General features: G+C 39.0%; 2 protein-coding genes across 4 annotated transcripts; one reads left to right on the top strand and one right to left on the bottom strand.

The window, feature by feature from the left end:
• The first annotated feature begins 286 nt into the window (after positions 1 to 286).
• On the top strand, positions 287 to 14887 carry LOC137491118 (uncharacterized). Of its 3 annotated transcripts, none has more exons than XM_073947946.1 (4): positions 287 to 329; positions 817 to 966; positions 8269 to 8328; positions 10327 to 14887. In XM_073947946.1, the coding sequence occupies exon 4, from the start codon at positions 10491 to 10493 to the stop codon at positions 11118 to 11120; it is 630 nt and encodes a 209-aa protein (XP_073804047.1). In that variant the 5' UTR covers positions 287 to 329; positions 817 to 966; positions 8269 to 8328; positions 10327 to 10490; the 3' UTR covers positions 11121 to 14887. The 3 variants fall into 3 exon arrangements, with proteins under 3 accessions (XP_073804047.1, XP_073804048.1, XP_068076317.1); XM_073947947.1 differs by having other exon boundaries at positions 8269 to 8448; XM_068220216.2 differs by lacking the exon at positions 8269 to 8328.
• Positions 14888 to 15542: 655 nt separating this feature from the next.
• LOC141381694 (uncharacterized) lies at positions 15543 to 19062 on the bottom strand. The gene is made up of 2 exons (XM_073948006.1): positions 18952 to 19062; positions 15543 to 18786 (listed from the first exon to the last, which is right to left on the bottom strand). The coding sequence occupies exon 2, from the start codon at positions 18617 to 18619 to the stop codon at positions 17906 to 17908; it is 714 nt and encodes a 237-aa protein (XP_073804107.1). The 5' UTR covers positions 18620 to 18786; positions 18952 to 19062; the 3' UTR covers positions 15543 to 17905.
• Positions 19063 to 20433: the final 1371 nt, after the last annotated feature.

Genomic DNA, 20433 nt, shown 5'->3' with positions numbered 1-20433 from the left:
TGTTCCGTTTTGTGATGTAAACTTTTTGCAACAATAAAAACGAAAAAAAAAAAAAACACTTATACTTAGTAGATTAAACAAGTTTTTCAAAATTGTGTAAAAATGTTTGGATTAAAAGTTTTGATCAACTTCAAATACTGAATGTCTGTGTATTTGAAAGAGAGAGAGCAGATATGTTGTGTGAGATGTGAAAAGGAGTGTGAAATTTATCATGTCCTGACTGCAACAGTAAGTGGCAAAAAAGCTGAACAAAAAAGACTTTTATTTTGGCGTATTGTGTGACGTCATAAGGCTGCGCCGCTTCCGCGCTGCGGTTCAACTGGAGGAAGGTTTGTTTCACAACTTTACACAAATATAAACAGATTGATTAAAGTTTCAGGTTTTCCTTTCAATATTATATACCTGCGGTTGACTATTATTTTAATCCTTTATGCAACGAAGTACTATTTTAATAACAGAAATCGAGGGCAATTGTTTGAACAACAGAAATGTGTGTAATGTTAAGTGTTTTAATGAAGGTTTTATTTATTTACTAGCATAATGTCATTCCAAAATAAGTATACATTATATATATATATATATATATATATATATATATATATATATATATATATATATATATATATATATATATATATATATATATAAGAAATGGAGGACTAGTTTTTATCAGGTCATTTGTTTGTGGCTATTGTTTCTTGCTCAGACTTACCTGATTTATTTTTGTTAATCACTCTCATATAAAGGAACTGTTGAAGCAAGTGTTGAAGAGAAGTTATTTTGTTTCTGTTTATTGTTTTTGTTCATTTTAAACAGAATAAAGTGTCCAAACACAGAGAAAAACTCCTGCTGAAGCGACTGATCTCCACACTGTTATAAAGATGGCGTTTATTAAAGAGGAGAGTGAAGATGTGAAGATTGAAGAAACATTCACAGTCAAACAGGAAGATCAGCAGGAACAAACAAGTTAGTTTTCATTCAGATATATTTTAATAATAAGAATACTAAATTAAATCCATGTTGCAGCCCTGAGTGTGCTGCCTAGTTCTCCTAAATTCACATAAGCACTCATTGAAAGATAGGAACGAGTTTCTTTTGTTGCTTGTTCTCATGTCTTTTGTCATTATTTTAAGTATTATTAGTCTCCCATTTTCTCTACCTTCTTAAGGTTATTGCTTTTCTTGTTCTCCTACTGTGTGTAAAGCACCCTTGAGCACTGTCGCTATATGAAATAAATAAAAACAATAAATTAAAAAAAAGTTTACCTGAGCTGACAATATTTGACCTACAGTATTCTCATAGAAGATATCTGCTATTACAGTGATAGTGTTGGCTTGGTACTTTCCATTTGCATATGTCGGGTAGATCACAATTCCCTTTTTTTCATCAACTTCTTTATGAGTTTAAACTTGTTTCTAGTAGTTGTTACTAGTTCTCACAGATAGTATCAGAGTTAGAATTACATTTTTATTATAATAACTTTTTATCAGGGCTATTGTATTTAAACAGGGTTTCCGCGGAGTCTTAAATTCCAAAATCTAAAATTTTGCCCTAAAAAGTATTAAATTTGCTGAAATGTTGTGTTGTAGGTCTTAAATCTTCTTTAAACAAGTCTTCATTTTCCTGTGTTCATGTTTTGCTACCCAATTTGGTCAAAACCCACACAATAACCATCAATCCATCTCAATAAAACTTTCAACTTTTATTTAAAAAGGTCATTAACTCTATTTATCATAATGGTAAAGACTGCTGAGGATATCCACCTGGACAGATTGTTTTGAATGGATTTAGTTTATTATAGTTTTTAAAACTTTTTAAACATTCGTTAATTAGTTTTTATTTTTTATTTTAAAGAAAGTTTATTTTGGAAAAAAGTGTGTGGATCCAAGTCGAGCTCTCTTGTTTTTACACAATATTTAAGATATTTAAATAAGAAATATCTAAAATATTTTAATATTGTTATCATTGATCTATTATTGTGTTATTAATTATTTTATATAAAAAAATATTTTTTGATAGAACAAATAACAACCTTTTCTTCTGGGCCATTTGAAAAATTCCTTAGTCTAAAATTTCATTCATAATGGTCTTAAAAATGTCTTAAAAAGTCTTAAATTTAACTTGGTGACACCTGTAGAAACCCTGATTTAAAGTATGTCAGAAAACATGGATGACTCTAATTTTAAATATGCTAAATGAAATGGACTCTAAAATAATTAATTATTATAAAACATTGTACAGTATTCTAAACTATATGATGTTGTGGGATGATGTGAGACAAAACAAATTATAGTGGAACAATAACACTGCATTGCACTAGCATTGCACTGACTACAACTGGCCAACAACTAGTCTAAAAAAGACTTCTGCTGCGTAAGAAATGGATTACAGCATGCTGATGATATGCAAACGTTTGAGTGTGAAGTTCGTCAGTATTGACCATATTCTTCACGTACCAGCAGGCGCCGCCATTGGAATCTTTTTGCTTTTTAAAGAATAAATTTTTAGATCCTTAAAACAGTGTAATGCTGCTTGTCTTTGATCTTGTGGGGGAAACCGGAGCACCCAGAGAAAACCCACGCAAGCTCGGGGAGAACATGCAAACTCCACACAGAAATGCCAACTGACCCAGCTGAGGCTCGAACCAGCAACCTTCTTGCTGTGAGGCGACAGCACCACCTACTTTGCCTCCTCGTCGCCCGACAACACTGATTTATTTGCATATTTTTATGCGATATTCCAGTTTTGCAAATAAATTTAATTGGCATTTTTTGATGGAAACATAGCTGTAAGGTTTGGAGCTTACACTGCTATTCTGAACCAATAATCAGAAACAGAAAGCAGTTGAAGGATGGCGTGTTTAAATCCATTATTTATCTGACTCCATTGTAATTAATATGACTCCATCAAAGTTGTTATTATCATTGATAAAGAGAAAGAATCTCAAAGCTTAAAGCAGGTAAAGTTGTTTATTAATTTACATGTTTGAATATACAGACAGTAGAATGAAACAAACTAACATACTGTATAAAGAAATTAGCTGTAACATATGCACTGCTAAGCAACAAAGACAGTGAAACTGTCTTTGTTAGCATATGAGGCTACGCAGCCGTGTGCAGGAGATGCAGAGTAAAAGCCATTCTCCCAGATCAACACTTACCTTTACGTATTATACCCTGAGCAAAGCATTGTTAAAGATTAGTGAAAATCAACCCACAAAACCAGCTGAACATGAGAGAGCACAGTTGAGGAGATAAAGTGGGTGAGAAGAACATTAACATACTCTCCTCAGGCCATGACTCAACAATAGTAAATATATTGTATATTGAAATACAAGCAATCAATGTCTCTGTTTATTTTAGCACTACAATGCTTAAGTCATAAACTGTCAAATGACACCAAACATGATAAAGCTATTTGAAGGAAGATCACAAGCAGAAGAATTGTGTATGGTGAAAAGCACATGGTTACTGCAAGCAAATGGCAGAGATGTGTACAGGAGCTGTGATCAACTCTGCCAAGCCAGGAGGACCTATCCCATGCTTGCAATGTCTTAGAAGTCCTTGATTAGCATAGAAGGAATATATAATTGAAGAATATATAATTTTTCTCATCCTGCTTACCCATTACCTACATTTCAGTCACACAAAGAACAAAGTCACGTACGAGAAAGACTTGTTCTTCTTTAATTAATAACTAGCTTAAATTCACAGACCTTCGACAGAGACATCTACTGTAAGTAGATTAATTGGATTATTACTCTTCTAAAAACTGTTTTAGTACTTCTTACATTCTTATTATTCAACTATTTTAATTGATTTTTCCAAAGTCTTTAATTTTTCCACAACACACATATTGAACAACAAATTAATATGGTACATAGTTACAGACATACACCCCATAAAGAAAAAGGGTGAAAGATAAAAATAAATTAATTAATAAAAATAGATCAAATAAATTAGGAAACTAGGGATAAACTCTCACCAAGGATATAATAACCTCTGAGCGTTCAATGTAGGAGAGGAAAGGCTGCCAAACCTCTAAAACTTTTTTGTAGAGTCTTGGATGATGTACTTAAGGTGCTCGAGTTTAAGATGTGATAACAATTCTAATATCCAATGTTTGTGGGATGGTGGGTTTGTTTTTTCCATCTTAGGAGAATCAGGCGTCTGGCCAATAAAGAAGAAAAGGCAATGATCTCTATTACATATATAGATGAAAATGATCTAAAAATATTGGCCCAAAATTTATACAATCTAGGGCATCGCCAGAACATCAGATCTGCTGGCTCCAAACCACATCTGGGGCAAGATGAATCTGACCCTGGATACATTTTTGCCAGCTTGCTCCTAGATAGGTGAAGCCTAAGAAGCACCTTAAACTGAAGAAGACCATGTCTAATAAATGCAGGGGATGAGTGTACCAGTTCTATGGCATATTGCCAGGCTGTATCTGATATTTCTAGTCCCAGTCCGTCTTCCTATTTTAGCTTTATATAATTTAGGTAAGGGGAGGCAGTTCTTTAGACCACTTCATACAACATGGACATCATACCCCTTTGGTATGGGTCCATATTTACCAATTCATCTATCCAACATGCTTATGGTTGGTTCAGTGAAGGAGAGAAGTGTTTTTTTTACGAAACTATGGACTTGAAAGTACCTAAAAAAATTGTCTCCAAAACAAGAGCTTCATCAAATAACTTGCACAACAGTGGTGTTAGCTTGGCAGTAAACTTCTTATAAAACTCGGCCCGAAGCCATCAGGGCCTGGTGCTTTTCCGGTTTTCAATTTTTTAATTGCATTTTCAATTTCAGAAGGTGTTATATTTCATTCTAATGCCAACTGATCTGAATCACAAAGGTATGGCAATTCTAAATAATTGAAAAAGCTCTCAATACATCCAATTTCGTTTACCTCAGAGCTGCAAAGGGTTTTATAAAAGTGTTTAAATGGATCATTAATTCCCTGTTAATCAGTAATAATACTGCCCTCACCCTTACTAACTGCTGCTATAAAACCAGCTGCTGAGGATTGTTTCAGTTGGTAACACAATAACCTGGCAGCTCGTTCACCATGTTCATAATGAATCTAGCGTGATCTTATGTAGAGATCCTTTGCATTTTCACTTGTCAGGGAGTCATTTTCTGCTTGCAGAAGGAGTCTTTTCTAATGGAGCTCTTCAGAAGGTGATGTTGACTATAGCTGATCAATTGTATTATTTAATTCATAATCTCTGTAAGCCGTTTTGACATTTTTTTATTTGTGCTAGCTTGATATTAAATAATCTGTCCTTTTATAAATGCTTTCAGAGTATACCATAGGATGCTCAAACTTATCTCTGGGGATTCGTTTATCTCAAGGAAGAAATAAATTTAAGCATCAATAACTTTTACAAAATCGTCGTCTGCCTAGAGTCTTGAGTTAAACCGCCATGTATGTTGGAGGATTCCATTGCCTGAAAACATAGCTTTAGAGAGACTGGACAATGGTCCGAAATAACAATACTACCATACTCTACTGCTGACATTAATGCCCCATTCACACGGGGCTTCAGCGTCAACGCTTGACAGAGGGCGTGTCTGAAGTTGGGGCTGACGTGATCGTCATAGCTGCGTTAGCCAATGAATTTAGTCAGCAATAGGCCACAGTCTGAGCTGGTGTATTTGCTTACAGCGATCTGTCGGATGATGCTTCCATCGCCGCTTGAAAAGTTGATCAAGTCCCAACTTTTGCAGCGAACAATGCCTCTGAAGCAGCGTCGACGAATCCACAATGCAGTTCGGCAACGCCTGACGTCACCCATTCAAAGTGAACGGGAAGCGTTGACGCTGATGCCCCTTGTGAATGGGGCGTAAGGGACGTAACTGCTTGTCCAGGAGAAAATGGTCAATCCTGGAATAGGTTTGATGCACAGGTGAATAAAATTCAGGAGGTTCGCCTCTTAAAATTATATTGTGTGTGTCAAGACTAGGCAAAATTGAAAATAAATCACTGAAAATGTGTACATTGTCCTAATTAGGAGCATACACATAGGCCAGGACCACAGACATGTTAAAAGTTTGGATTATTATGTATCTGCCATTTTTATCCAGCACATTTGACTCAATGACAAACTGTACATTCTTATGTATGAGTACAGCAACGACCCTACTTTTGCTATTGAAGTTTGAATAATATATTTGTGTATAGCCTCCTCTATTCAGTTTAGAATAGTCATTTTCAACAGATGTGTCTCCTGTAAATATACAGTATCGGATTTGAACTGTTTTTAACTGATTTTAATTGTTTCGTTTTATTGGGTGATTTAGCCTCTGCACATTCCAACTGGTAAAGTTTGTCTTTACTCCACCCATTTTATGTGCTGTTGAAAACATTTATCAGAAGCATCCGAAGCACCCGAAAGGTATCTGTGGGTTTTGTATGTAGGGGGATGTGTGGGGGAGAGAGAGGAAAGAAAAAAAAAAGGAAAAAAAAAGGTGTGATCGCACATACACTTTTATAAACACGAAACAACACAAGATTGAAACCTTGGTGTCAACTTACACACACTTCCACCTACTCGCACTCTTAGCTAGCTGACCATGTGGGACCTCACGTATAAAACAAAACCATTTGAACAGCTCTTGATGTTTTATGACAAATCGACCCCATTACTGACAAAATATACTTGAGAACTAGAAATAACAACAACCAACATGTGCTATAGTGGTTATTTAAAAGTTAACCGGAGAGCGACATTAACATTTGTATTGTCATTCACAGCCCAGTGTACTGTTGTCTTTATTTCAGTGGCTTTCTTTAAAATATCCTTTTTCGGAAAAGTAGTGGCATTTAATCACGAAGGCGCATGGCGCTTCCTTGTCATCCACTGGTTTGCTGCATAGAGTGTGGTGTGCCTGGTCCAGAAGAGGAGTCTTCTCGAGGTTTAGTGTATCTTTTAGAAGTATCTTGCATGATTATATGCTGTCATGGCTATAATATATATATTTATATATATATAAATGTTGCTATAATAAAGGCCAATGAAGAAAAAATGGCCATGAATATCAAATCACTTTTATTGTCACATCATCAGCAGCACGTGTGCTATGATGAGTGAAAAGCTTAGGTGCTGGCTCTAGACAGTACAAAATACAGACAGTGCAAATATAACGACAGTGCAAAATACAGATAGTACAAAATAATTTGGCAGCATTATAATTGTTGACAGCGATATGTATAATGAATATGTGTACCCATAGTTGTAGGCAGTATTGTTTTAGGTATGTATTGGTTAAAGTGCAGTGCATGCTACATATACATGGTGTGCATTGAGAGGTATTAAGTGTTCATCAGCCTGATAGTCTGAGGGAAGAAGCTTTCCTTTAGTCGGCTGGTGCGCGACCGGATGCTGCAGAACCATTTGCCTAAGGGTAGCAAAGAGAAAAGTTTATGGCTTGGGTGGCTGGAGTCGCTTATAATTCACTTGGCTTTCCTCATGCACTGCCTGGTGATGTCGTGATGGGAGGGAAGCTCACCTCCTACTTCGCGTCCAGCAGTTCACACAATCCTATGTAGGCCTTTGCGATTGCTGCTGGTGCTATTTCCATACCAGGTGGTGATACAGCCACGCAGGATGCTTCCCACAGTGCAGGTGTAGAACGAGCGGAGGATGTGAGGGCTTATTCCAAACCTCCTGAGACGCCTGAGGAAGAACAGGCGTTGTTGTGCCTTCCTTAGCACTGCGTCTGTGTGAGCAGTCCATGTCAAATCCTCAGCAATGTGTACTCCAAGAAACTTGAAAGTGCTGACTCTCTCCACTGGTGTCCCGTTGATGGTGATGGGGGTGTGTTCTCTCTTCTCCCAGCTCCTTGGTTTTGCTGATGTTGAGTGAGAGGTGGTTTTCCTCACACCACTGCGTCAGAGTGTAAACCTCCTCTCTGTAGGCCATCTCATCATTATCTGTGATTAGGCCCACCACTGTTGTGTCATCAGCAAATTTAACGATGACGTTGGAGCTGTGTTTGGCTGTAGAGTCGCGTGTGTACAGGGAGTACAGGAGTGGACTGAGAACACAGCTCTGTGGATCATCAGTGTGGATCAGGTCATGTTGTTCATTCTGACCACCTGGCGTCTGCTTGATAGGAAGTCCAGGATCTAGATGCACATAGAGCTGTGTAGACCCAGAGCTTAGAGCTTCACCACTAGTTTGGCAGGCACTATAGTGTTGAATACTGAGCTGTAGTCCACAAACAGCATTCTCACATATGTGTTTTTGTTTTCCAGGTGAGACAGAGCAGTGTGCAAGGTGAAAGCAATTGCAACATCAGTGGAGCGATTATTCCTGTAAGCAAATTGCAGAGGGTCAGTGTGAGCAGGCAGTACAGAGCAGATGTGCTTTTTAAACAGCTTCTCAAAGCACTTGCTGAAGATGGGTGTCAGAGCAACTGGACGCCAGTCATTTAAGTATGTGGTTTTAGATTATTTCGGTATGGGCACAATAGTAGCTGTCTTAAAGCATGTGGGAACCACAGACAGAGAGAGCGAGAGGTTAACGATGTCCGTGAAAACCCCCGCTAGCTGGTGTGCGCATGCTTTAAGTACACGTCCAGGGATGCCATCTGGGCCGTAGCTTTCCGGATGTTCCGGAAAGATCTCGTTACGTCTGCTACAGAAACAGAGTGTGCTGGCGGTTTCGGTATCGGCCGCGGGAGCGCACAGTGTGTGGGTGTCCTGGGCTTTAAAGCAGGTGTAGAAGGAGTTAAGCTCATCCAGGAGAGATGCAGAAATGTTTACAGTGGCGGGTTTGTTACTTTTAAAGTTTGTGATGTAATTAAGTCCCTGCCACATTCTCCTCCCCTCTAGCTGTATCTCTGTATTGATGTTTTGCTGCTTTGATAGTTTACCTGAGGTTGTAGTTTGCTTGTTTTTGTTCCTCAGCATTTCTGGATTTATAGGCGGAGGTTCACACTGATAGGGCTGTTCGAACTTTGCCATCAATTCATGGTTTTGGGTTGGGGTAGATACGAACAGTTTTTGTTGGGACCATGTCTTCTATACACTTTCTGATGAAGCATGTAACGGTGTCTTGAGTAAAGTTTAATGTCGTCATCAGAAGCTGCCCGGAACATCTCCCAGTCCATATGATGAAAACATTCTTGAAGTATGGAACTCGATTGGTCCGTCCAGCTTTGAAACGTCTTGAGGGTGGATGGTTCCCGTTTCAGTTTCTGTCTGCAAGCAGGCAAGAGCAGAACAAAAGAGTCATCTGATTTGCTTAGCGGTGGGCGGGGGAGGGATTTGTTGGCTTCCCGGAACGGAGAATAGCAGTGGTCCAAAATTCGGTCACCACGCATGTTTGTGGTGATATGGTGATAGTATTTTGGAGTGATTTTCCTGAGATTGGCATTGTTAAAGTCCCCTGTAACAATAAATGCTGCCTCTGGGTGTGTGGTTTCCTGCTCGCTTATGCTCCCATTCCGTGTCCTAAGCGCCTGCTCTGTGTTGGCTTGAGGGTGGATGCAAACATCTGTAATTATAACAGCTGTGACCTCTCTTGGTGGCCAGTGTGGTTGGCATCGAAGCATAAGGTATTCCAGATCAAGAGAACAAAATGATCTAACTGGATGTATCTAACTGGACCCCCTCATTCGAGTTGCAACATAAAAGAGCTTAGACAACAAAAAAATTATATATGCAACTTATTTAATATACACAACTAATAAAACAACAAATCAAGAAACAAACAAATGTCTAGGGGAACATGAAGAAAATAACTAACTTTAACTACACATATAAATAATGCCAAACAAAACCATAAGGTTGCCAAAATAAAGAGATGGTCTTGATGCAAGGACGGCCAGTAGCCACACTATCCTACAGAAGCTAGCTCACTCTCGCATTTATATGCTTTGAACCAATTAGGGAGCAACCATGGCACCTTAACAGGATCTGCCACATCCAAACTGGAATACCAGGGTCGTCACACCATTTACACCTTTCAAATCTGTGTCTTATCAATGTGACCCAAATTACTTTTATGATCAATTATGTAAGAAACTCTGAAAACTAGACTGACACCGTTTCAATTTACAATGACTTCTATGTTAGGCGACTATGACACAATTTACATTGTAAAAGCTGTAGATAAATAAAGATGAATTTAATCTGCTTAAATGTGTACATGTTAATGACTGAACAAAATATGATCCGATTTTATTTTACATTTAACATGCATCAAAATAAGTGTGTGTAGCCAATGTTTCCAGTGTCTTTTTACTTTTCAGCTTTTGATGAGAGATTTTTAGACTTGATGAAAACTAATCTTTTATTTATTTATTTCAGACCTAATTGAAGAGAATGAGAGGAAAGAGGAGGAACATCATGTCAAAATTGAGGAAAAAACTCATTTACAGACTGATGGTATTTTGAAAAGGAGAGACAAGAATTGTTTCACCTGTACTCAGTGTGGAAAGATTTTGGCAAGCAAAAGCAAACTTAAGATTCACATGATAATCCACACTGGAGAGAAACCATTCACGTGCACTCAGTGTGGGAGGAGTTTCAACCGCTCATCACACCTTAATCACCACATGAGGATCCACACTGGAGAGAAACCATTTACTTGCACTCAGTGTGGGAAGAGTTTCAACCGCTCATCAAACCTTGATCAACACATAAGGATCCACACTGGAGAGAAACCAATAACGTGCACTCTGTGTGGGAAGAGTTTTCGCCAATCATCATCCCTTTCTAAACACATGAGGACCCACACTGGAGAGAAACCGTTTACTTGCACTCAGTGTGGGAAGAGTTTCAGCCAATCATCAAACTTTAATCTACACATGAGGATCCACACTGGAGAGAAACCATTTACGTGCACTCAGTGTGGGAAGAGTTTCCGCCAAGCATCATCACTTAATAAACACATGAGGACCCACACTGGAGAGAAACCATTTACTTGCACTCAGTGTGGGAAGAGTTTCAACCGCTCATCACACCTTAATCAACACATAAGGATCCACACTGGAGAGAAACCAATAACGTGCACTCAGTGTGGGAAGAGTTTTCGCCAATCATCATCCCTTTATAAACACATGAGGATCCACACTGGAGAGAAACCATTCACTTGCTCTTAATTAAATTCAATTCAGCTTTATTTGTATACCGCTTTTACAATGTAGATTGTGTCAAAGCAGCTTCACATAAATGGTCATAATAAATTGGATCAGGGTAGTTCAGTTTTTAGTGTTTAAGTTCAGTTCAGCTCAGTTCAGTGTGGTTTAAATCATTACTGAGAGTCCAAACACTGAAGAGCAAATCCATTGATGCATAGCTCTACCGATCCTGAACCATGCAAGCCAGTGGTGACAGCGGAGAGGGAAAAAAAAAACTTTACTGATAGGAGTGAAGAAAAAAATCTTGAGAGAAACCAGACACAGTTGGGCACGACCATTTTCATTTCTTCGCTGGCCAAAAGTCTTGTGCAGAGCTGCAGTCTCAGCAGTGGAGGCTGGAAGCTGGCCTCAGCGAAGACTCGTCTGTCCCTGGAGCATCACTGGAATCAGTCTCATGTTCTCCACTCCCCACGACCACCAGCGCAGCAGCAGCTCAGGATACGGCCTGGTCCCGGATATGGAAACCTTGGGATCATCTCGTCGCAGGTCTTAGATCCAATCAGTGACTCCGCATAATCTGAGGACCTCGGGATGAGTATCCCCAGGTGGAAATGAAGAAAAAAAAAAAGAATAATAATTAGCGTAGCTGCTGTTCATAGTGTATATAAGCAAGATGTAGAAACTTGTGTGGAAACCTGCTAAGTGATGCATTGAGTGTATGCTTTACTAAACAGATAGGTCTTTAATCTAGTTTTGAACTGACAGAGTGTGTCTGAGCCTCGGATGTTATCAGGGAGGCTATTCCAGAGTTTAGGAGCCATAAATGAGAAGGCTCGACCTCCTTTACTCGACTTTGCTATTCTAGGTACTACCAGAACCCCGGAGTTTTGAGATCTTAAAGAGCGAGTTGGATTGTAGAGAGACAGAAGATAAACAGGAGCTAGATTATTTAGAGCTTTATAGGTGAGAATTACTATTTTAAATTTAATACAAAACTTAACAGACAGCCTGTGTAATGAGTATAAAATTGGGGTCTGTGGTCACACCGGACTTTTCTCTCCATAGACTTCCATTCATACGCACGCAAATGTGTCAGACTGGAAACATAAGTTTGTGCGTCAAGTTTCGCAATTCACTGCCTTGCAAGGTTCAAGCTTGGTGAACTTTGACCTTGGAAATTGCATCACTTGACTATGTAAGACCCACACTGGAGAGAAACCATTCACATGCACTCAGTGTGGGAAGAGATTCAACCGATCAGCAAACCTTAATAAACACATGAAAATCCACACTGATGTGAAAGAGTATATGCGCTTTGAGTGTGAGAAGACTTATTACAGCTCCAAAATTGAAACTGCACCAGACAATTTACTCTGGAGAGACCGTACAAGTGTTTTTACAAGAGGTTTAATCAGTTAACACATCTGAAAACAACAGGATTCACACTGGAGAGAAACCGTACAGATCTGATCAGTGTCTACAGAGTTTTAATCATTCGGCGCAGCTTAAGAAACACATAGACAAAAAAGTTGCACACATGACATGAATGCAGCAAAACATTTTCTCTGTGCACTGGATGTTTCATGTCTGAATAATGTTTGAAAAGGCTGAGTGACAGTATACTGTTTTCCAACACTCCTACACTGCAGTAGGTGGGGTTGTAAATGTGTTGCGCTTCTCGCGTTTACCGTAAACACCGTGGTGGTGGCTGAGAGAAGAACTGTCATAAATATCTGGCCAACAGCTCCTCTGCAGCTTAAAATCTCTTTGCAAGTGATTGTACCAGTGCAGATAAATTTGTACTCTCTCCAGTGTATTCATGTAGCTAGTGTTGTTTTAGATGATGTTCACTGTCTGACTCCCTGAATGAGAGACATCACTGGGAAGACACCGCACATCAAAGAAGGTGGAGCTCTAGGACGCTTAGTTTGCAGTATACCAGGGCCTCAAGTTTTAAAAGCCCATTCAATTGTCCTGTGTTGCAGCTAGGGTTGTAACGGTATGAATTTTTTACGGTATGATAATCGTCTAAAACAATACCACGGTTTGACGGTTTCGCGGTATACGGTATTAAATAGTAGTTCTCATAGCAAAGACCCTGAAAAGAATAAGAACACGTTTTCTGACTGAACAAAGGTTTTATTTCAACAAACTTTTGAAAGAACCATTTTAATAGAACTATAGAAGTCTTTTATAAAAATAAACTGAAAAATTTCCCATTTTAATAAATTAAATTAAAAGGAATAAACAAGCAAGGTCTTTTAAGATTAGACAAAAACAAACTTAAAACTGTCCTTCCTTATAAGCAGGATAAATGGGAGACCAAAAGTGCAATACCAAGTTTATGGCTGTAAACATGTATTTAAAGCGTTGTTTTTTTCAGTCTAGGTTGTGATGAAGAAATGTAAGCATGTTGAGATTTTCAGGACTTAATCTTGACCGCTGAGGTGAGAGAATGTGTCCACTTGTACAATGAACAAATAAAAAAATAAGAAAATAATAAATAATGTGTCAAAGTCCAAATAAACATGGTGCAAATCTTCAGTAAAAAAAATAGATATAAATATTTACTATACTATAAATAGTTACATAACGAAGCTAGATTCAATATGGAACATCCTTAGGTTTTATGTGCCAGCATGGATATGGTTGTCTGTGGATATGGATTTGGATATGGTTGTCTGCAATGCAGACAAACAGCTGCACCTTCATTTGCGTCTTTTGAAAACAGCAAGAGCAGCAGTTCCTCTTTGCTGTGTCACTGTTTTGTCATGTTTCTGTGCTGCTTAGCATGCAAAAGTACTTAGTATGAGAATTATTTCATGCAAAACTTTTTTTTTTTTGCGTTTTATTTAGCCGCGCATAAATGTATGCCTATCTCTCATTCTGTGTTGTTCAAAAAGCTCATTGTTGGTCCACAAACAAAAGCGAAACCTATGCTTATTGGTTGTGATATAGCGAGTTTGAACCAATCTGGGCATGGAGGAGGGACAATGCATCAATGTATCATGTCTGGTTTGTCTGGAGACACAGTGACGAGCGTTTCTTTGTCAAATCAGTGTTGTTCCGCGAATGTTATGTGATACAGCACTGGAAAGATGAGATTCTCTTCTTTATGCCAATCTTTGAACTGTATGAATCGGATCAGCAGATCAAAAGTTATTAAACATTTAAGAGCAATACTTATTTTTAGCCGCGGGCGGCTGTCTCAGTCTTTAAGGGTTAAAACCGTTGATATGCAATTGTTCATGGTATGATAATCGTACACGTTCAAATCGTGGTAGACCGTCATACCGGTATATTGTTACAACCCTAGTTGCAGCTTTTATTAGTGAAGTTTCTTTACTTTTAGATTCTAGATTTTTTCTAGTTTACTGCATTTACTTTGAGTAGAATACAAACTTGATGAATATTTTATGATTTAGGCAGAGCGACAGGTATTAAGTTTTACAATATTTATACACTGTGATGATCCCAAGACTCCAGATTGGAGTATGTGGTAAATTCTGATTGGATGCCTGCATTACTCATCAATGGGTATATAAAAGTTGTTGTGCTAGCTACCCCAGGACGCTGTGGCTACTCAGGAGTCCACATGTCAAGACCTGCCATCTCATTGGCTCTTTAACCTTATGGTTTTGTTTTGCATTACTTTTGTCATGTAGTTAAAGTGTTGTTGTGATTTTATCCTAAGTTCTTTATCGTCATTATTATCCCTAGAAATTTGTTGGTTGCTTTGATTGTTTGTTCTATGAGTTACTTTTATAATAAATAATTTGCATTCAGGCTATTTTGTTGCAATCTTATGGTGCGACTCTAACAAGCGGGTCATAACACTTCGCAAAATGTGGCCGGTTGTATCCAAGATCTTGTTCTTTTCAGTCATGACCATAGGTGAGAGTAGGAACCTAGAATGAGCAGTAAATTAAGAACATTGCCTTTCGTCTCAGATCCTTCACCACAACAGACAACCACATCAACTGCATTACTGCTGCCGCTGCACTGATCCATCTTTAAATCTCACATTCCATTCCTCATGGAAAACACTGATACTTAAACTCCATTTGGGGTAAGGACTCTCCTCCAAACTGGAGATGGCCACCTTTTTCCAGTCAAGCACAATGGTTTCTTAGAGGTGCTGTTTCTTTGCCATGTCACACTCAGCAGCAAACAGTCCCACTTACTGCATGCTGAAGTTCCATGTCCTATGAAGCCAAAAAGACAACGTTATCTGCAAATGGCAGAGACAGTCCTAGACTGCACCTAAAATTCTGTCAGTAAAAATTACTGTATTTCTGAGATCAGCCTGAAAAATAACACATTCACAAAATAAAATGAATAAATGGATGGATGGATGGATGGACATTGTAGTGGTGGAAGGGGAAGTTGGATGGCTTGTGTAGATGTTAGATGATCACACACACACACACACACACAAGTAATAGCTTCTAGCTTATTTTTATTACGTTCTTCAGCAGTAACAAGCTTTTCTGTTCTGTCGCTCCCACCACCGACGTTCCCCTGTAGCTCCACCCACTTCCGTTACGTCACTTGACACACAAGAAGCTACATCCCCCGCTTTTTTAGCAGGTGACAAGGCAACAAAAAGTAAAAAAATAAAATCAGGTAAATTTATATACAGATCTGGCATGAACTAACACGCGCATGAAACAAAGTGATCTCGCATGGCCACGACATATGGCGCGTTAGCACGGAAAGATGGTCTAGCAAATAAAGACATGAACAGTAGGGGGCAGTCGTGTACTGTAACGCACTGTATTGAAGCCGGAGCATTCTTTACGCATCGTTATAACCTAGAACACTACTTCATACAGGGGCGTAGATGTAGGGTGGACGGTGGTGATGCTTAATATAAATAGTTACGTTTTCTAATTCACCACTGAACAATATGAAGGTAATTCAGTAGCAATACTCGAGAGCTTGCAAATGTAAATGTGAGCACTTGTGATAAGAATATTTGTATGTGTAGGTTGAAATGTACACTTACAGCTCTGATGTGAACAGCTGAAATCCTCGATTTGCACACACACACAACAATCCACACACTTGTGTTTTGAATCGGAAGTTGCAGATTAATAGTTGTGTATTTGTAAAATGTCATTCACAAATACAAAGTGACAGACACACGTGTGCACGGCAAATTTGACTGCATCTTTGCTCTACAACCACAGGTCGGCACTCACAACCTCTCAGATTCGTCAGTACAACTACAAATCTCCCGCGCTCTGACTTTTGCTACACATCTCCCGCGATCACTGTAGCAGAACCCATCTGTGCACTCGCAGATGCAGAGGCGTGAGCAGCGCGGGGCGGGGGAGGGGCGGGGCTGGTGTAAAGCTGTTTCATTGGCTGAAGCCTGACCAATGAACAATGCCAGCAGCCAACAGGACTGAGGTGCAAAATAATCATTTGCCACAATTATTTTATTATTTAGGGTTTATTTCAACTATTTTCTGAAAAGATTTTTGTTAAATATCATTAATTCTACTGTAATGTACATACCAGTAAAAGAGCAGCAAAGCCAGTTTATTGGCTACAGCCAGCCAATGAGATGGGGCGTTTCTTTTTGTCAGCACACAGGGCAGCTCACGTTGTTGGAGGCCTCGAGCAATCAGAGGGTAAGTTATGATTTTTTAATAATTATCTATATGTTCAATACTGTTAGCTAAGCTAAGGACTGTGCTGGGTGCTTCTCTTGTGTGTTTTTTTTTATAAGAAACAGTAATGAGTTATCTAGGAGCTGCTTTCAATCATGTTATATGGTTCTAAAGATACGATTCAACCCACATGAAATAAGAAGTTGTAATAGTATTTATAGCAAATAATAGTATGTTTATGAACCATACTAATTATAATAAACTGTATTATACTGTATATATTGCAGTATCTACAACTTTGTTAATGAATGCAACAGCACACTGTAGTATTAACTAGCATAAGGTAAGCTGTTCCCGCCCCTGCCTGCCACTTAGCTACCTAGCTACAGCCTGCATATGAATTATAGGTAGATACAGACTGGTACAGACTGATGTGACTGGAGTGGGGTGGGGGTGTTTTTAAATGCCATGTTCAGAAGAACTGTTCATAATCTTCACTCAATGTTCTATTAATGTTCAGGACACTTCATGTTCAGAAGAAATAATTAAAACTGTTAATAATGACATTTGAGGACTTTTTTTTGTGAAATCCCTTATGCGGCCCAGCCTCACCCAGACTTTGCCTCCTGCGGCCCCCAGGTAAATTGAGTTTGAGACCCCTGGTTTACATGGACATCAGTAACTGACTGTTTAATGACAGTAAAATGTTTGATACCGCACATTGTATAAGAGAAAAAAAACTGCATTTCTCAGTAACTGAGATGCACTCAGTAAGTCAGAAAGCCATGTGCGTGTGTAGACTATCCTGTCAAAAAATGCGTTTACATGTTTACACTCAGAGAGCAGCATTTACAGCAGATCCTTCAGTCCATAATATTGTAGTGAATTTAACGTACTGACTTTAAACAATTCCTCTTCTCCCACTTGTTTTGGCAACCCAACTAGTCGTCTCTCTGCCGTCTGAACACTGTTTGAGGTAAAACAGTCTTTAAAGCTATCATACATATTAATGAAGTTGCCCCGAATACACAATAGAGCGCACTGATTGGTTTGAACAAAGTCTTTCTCATGAATGAATGCAGTACACTCAGAGACGTCATGAAATACTCCCAGGTACAGACAGACAGTCTACATGCTGGAATACACGCAAGGAAGTGTATGGGTAGAAAAGTCCAGTGTGACCATGGCTTAAGTGCATGTGAATGGTTTCTTTCCAGTGTGGATCCTCATGTGTTGATTAAGGTATGATGAGCGGCTGAAACTCTTCCCACACTGAGTGCATGTGAATGGTTTCTCTCCAGTGTGGATCCTCATGTGGTGCTTAAGGTGTGATGATTGGCTGAAACTCTTCCCACACTGAGTGCATGTGAATGGTTTCTCTCCAGTGTGGATCCTCATGTGTTGATTAAGGTATGATGAGCGGCTGAAACTCTTCCAACACTGAGTGCATGTAAATGGTTTCTCTCCAGAGTGGATTCTCGTGTGGTGTTTAAGGTGTGATGATTGGCTGAAACTCTTCCCACACTGAGTGCATTTGAATGGTTTCTCTCCAGTGTGGATCATCATGTGTAGAATAAAGTTTGATGATTTGCTGAAACTCTTCCCACACTGAAGGCATGTGAATGGTTTCACTCCAGTGTGGATCCTCATGTGGTAATTAAGGGATGATGAGCAGCTGAAACTCTTCCCACACTGGGTGCATGTGAATGGTTTCTCTCCAGTGTGGATCCTCATGTGTTGATTAAGGGATGATGAGCAGGTGAAACTCTTCCCACACTGAGTGCATGTGAATAGTTTCTCTCCAGTGTGGATCCTCATGTGTAGATTACGGGACCAGGATAAGCTGAAACTCTTCCCACACTGGGTGCATGTGAATGGTTTCTCTCCAGTGTGGATCCTCATGTGAATCTTAAGAATGTATTTTCTTCCAAAACTCTTTCCACACTGAGTGCAGGTGAAACGATTCTTGTCTCTCCTTTTTAAAATACCATCAGTCTGTAAAAAAGTTTTTTCCTCAATTTTGACATGATGTTCCTCCTGTTTACTCCCCTCGTTTTCTTCAGTTAGGTCTGAAATAAAAAAAAATAAAACATTAGTTTTCATTAAGTCTTTTCATTAAGTCTTAAAGGGCACCTAGGTTACCCCTTTTTTCAGATTTAATATAAGTCTTTTGCGTCTCTAGAATGTGTATATAAAGTTTCAGATCAAAATACCCATCAGATTTTTCATTATACCTTTTACAAGATGCTGTTTTATACTGATTTCCAGCAGGGGGTGGTTTTGTCGTACTGCGCCTTTAAGCCGAGTTCTGCCCGCCCACTGTTTCTACATGCCTCCTCCCTCAGCTGCGTCAGACAACAGACAGACTTAAAGGAAGAAGGTCTCACGTTGCGTTTGTGAGATACTACAGTAAGAACTAACCTTTACTAATCAGTATTGTGAAGTTGCATTGATGAGTCACACACATGCAATATCGTTACAAAGTTAACGCGCACACACACACACACACACAGATACACACGCAGGCAGGCAGGCAGACACACAGAGCGCGCTTAGCTTAGTTAAGGCTAACCTCAAGTACTGTGTGGATATCTGTTATGCTAATGTACAAAATAAACCTGATTTAACTTCCACAAACCGGGATTGAAGCGTCTTCTTTTATAATTGTACTGACACGCGGCTGTGCTGATGAAGTAAAACGCTGTAATTAATTACACACATATTCTGTTTTAAAACACTTTAAACATGTGAAACTTACTCTTAATCACATTTGATGATGATTGCTGATCCTAGCGAACAGAACAGACCTTTTATTCCCGGTTGCTTTGCGTATGTCTGTCTGGTCTTGTTGACATGTACACGTGACTACCAGAACATGTTAATGCGCGCAGCTGTCAATCAATTCGGTGGGCGGGGGGGAATCGCACACCTACGTAATGGTGCGATCGATTTGAAAACAGCTCTAATTGGCAGACCCTTTTTTTGTAGTTAAATTGAAAAAAAAGGACTGGGTGTGTTCATATCACCCCAGTATGACGGTCGATACACTATACCAACACACAGATCTGTCCAAACAGCTTGAAAAGTAGATTTTTTACCATAGGTCCCCTTTAAGTCATTCTTATTTATCTAGTGCTTTTGCAATGTAAATTGTGTTAAAGCCACTTAACATAGAAGTTAAAGTAAATTTAAACTGTCAGTCCAGTTTTCAGAGTTTCTTACATAATTGATCATAAAAGTCATTTTGGTCATATTGATCAGACAGATTTGAAAGCTGTAAATGGCCTATTTTTATTCCTATATATTCACAATTACAATAAAATGTTTTTCTAAAATGTGTAAAGCAGACAGGGAATACTTGTATATTCTGTGCCTGACTGGTAAACACACCAGAAAAAAAGGTTATTGGGTAACAGCTGAACAAACAGCTGAATTTTTGCCTTGCAGACATGAGACATGCCTGTCAGCATCTGCATAAAGCAGGGGTACTCAACCTTTTGCAAGCTGGGCCCCCCCAAAGCCGGTTTATTGCAGCTAGGGCCCCATTGACTCAGAGAGGGTACAAGGACCTTAAATTTTTGAGGCTTGCTTAGCTTCTCGAAGAGAAATCAAACAAATGAGCGCTTTCTAAAGTCTATGAGCACAGCACACACAAATAAACTAAATTGACATACTGCAGTTATATTTCGAAATGTGTTTTTTTATATTTATAACAT

This window comes from Danio rerio, chromosome 4 (genome assembly GCF_049306965.1).
Source record: "Danio rerio strain Tuebingen ecotype United States chromosome 4, GRCz12tu, whole genome shotgun sequence".
NCBI classification, from domain to species: Eukaryota; Metazoa; Chordata; class Actinopteri; order Cypriniformes; family Danionidae; genus Danio; species Danio rerio.
The sequence above is the reverse complement of the archived record's forward strand: the minus strand, read 5'-3'. Positions and strand labels throughout refer to the sequence as shown.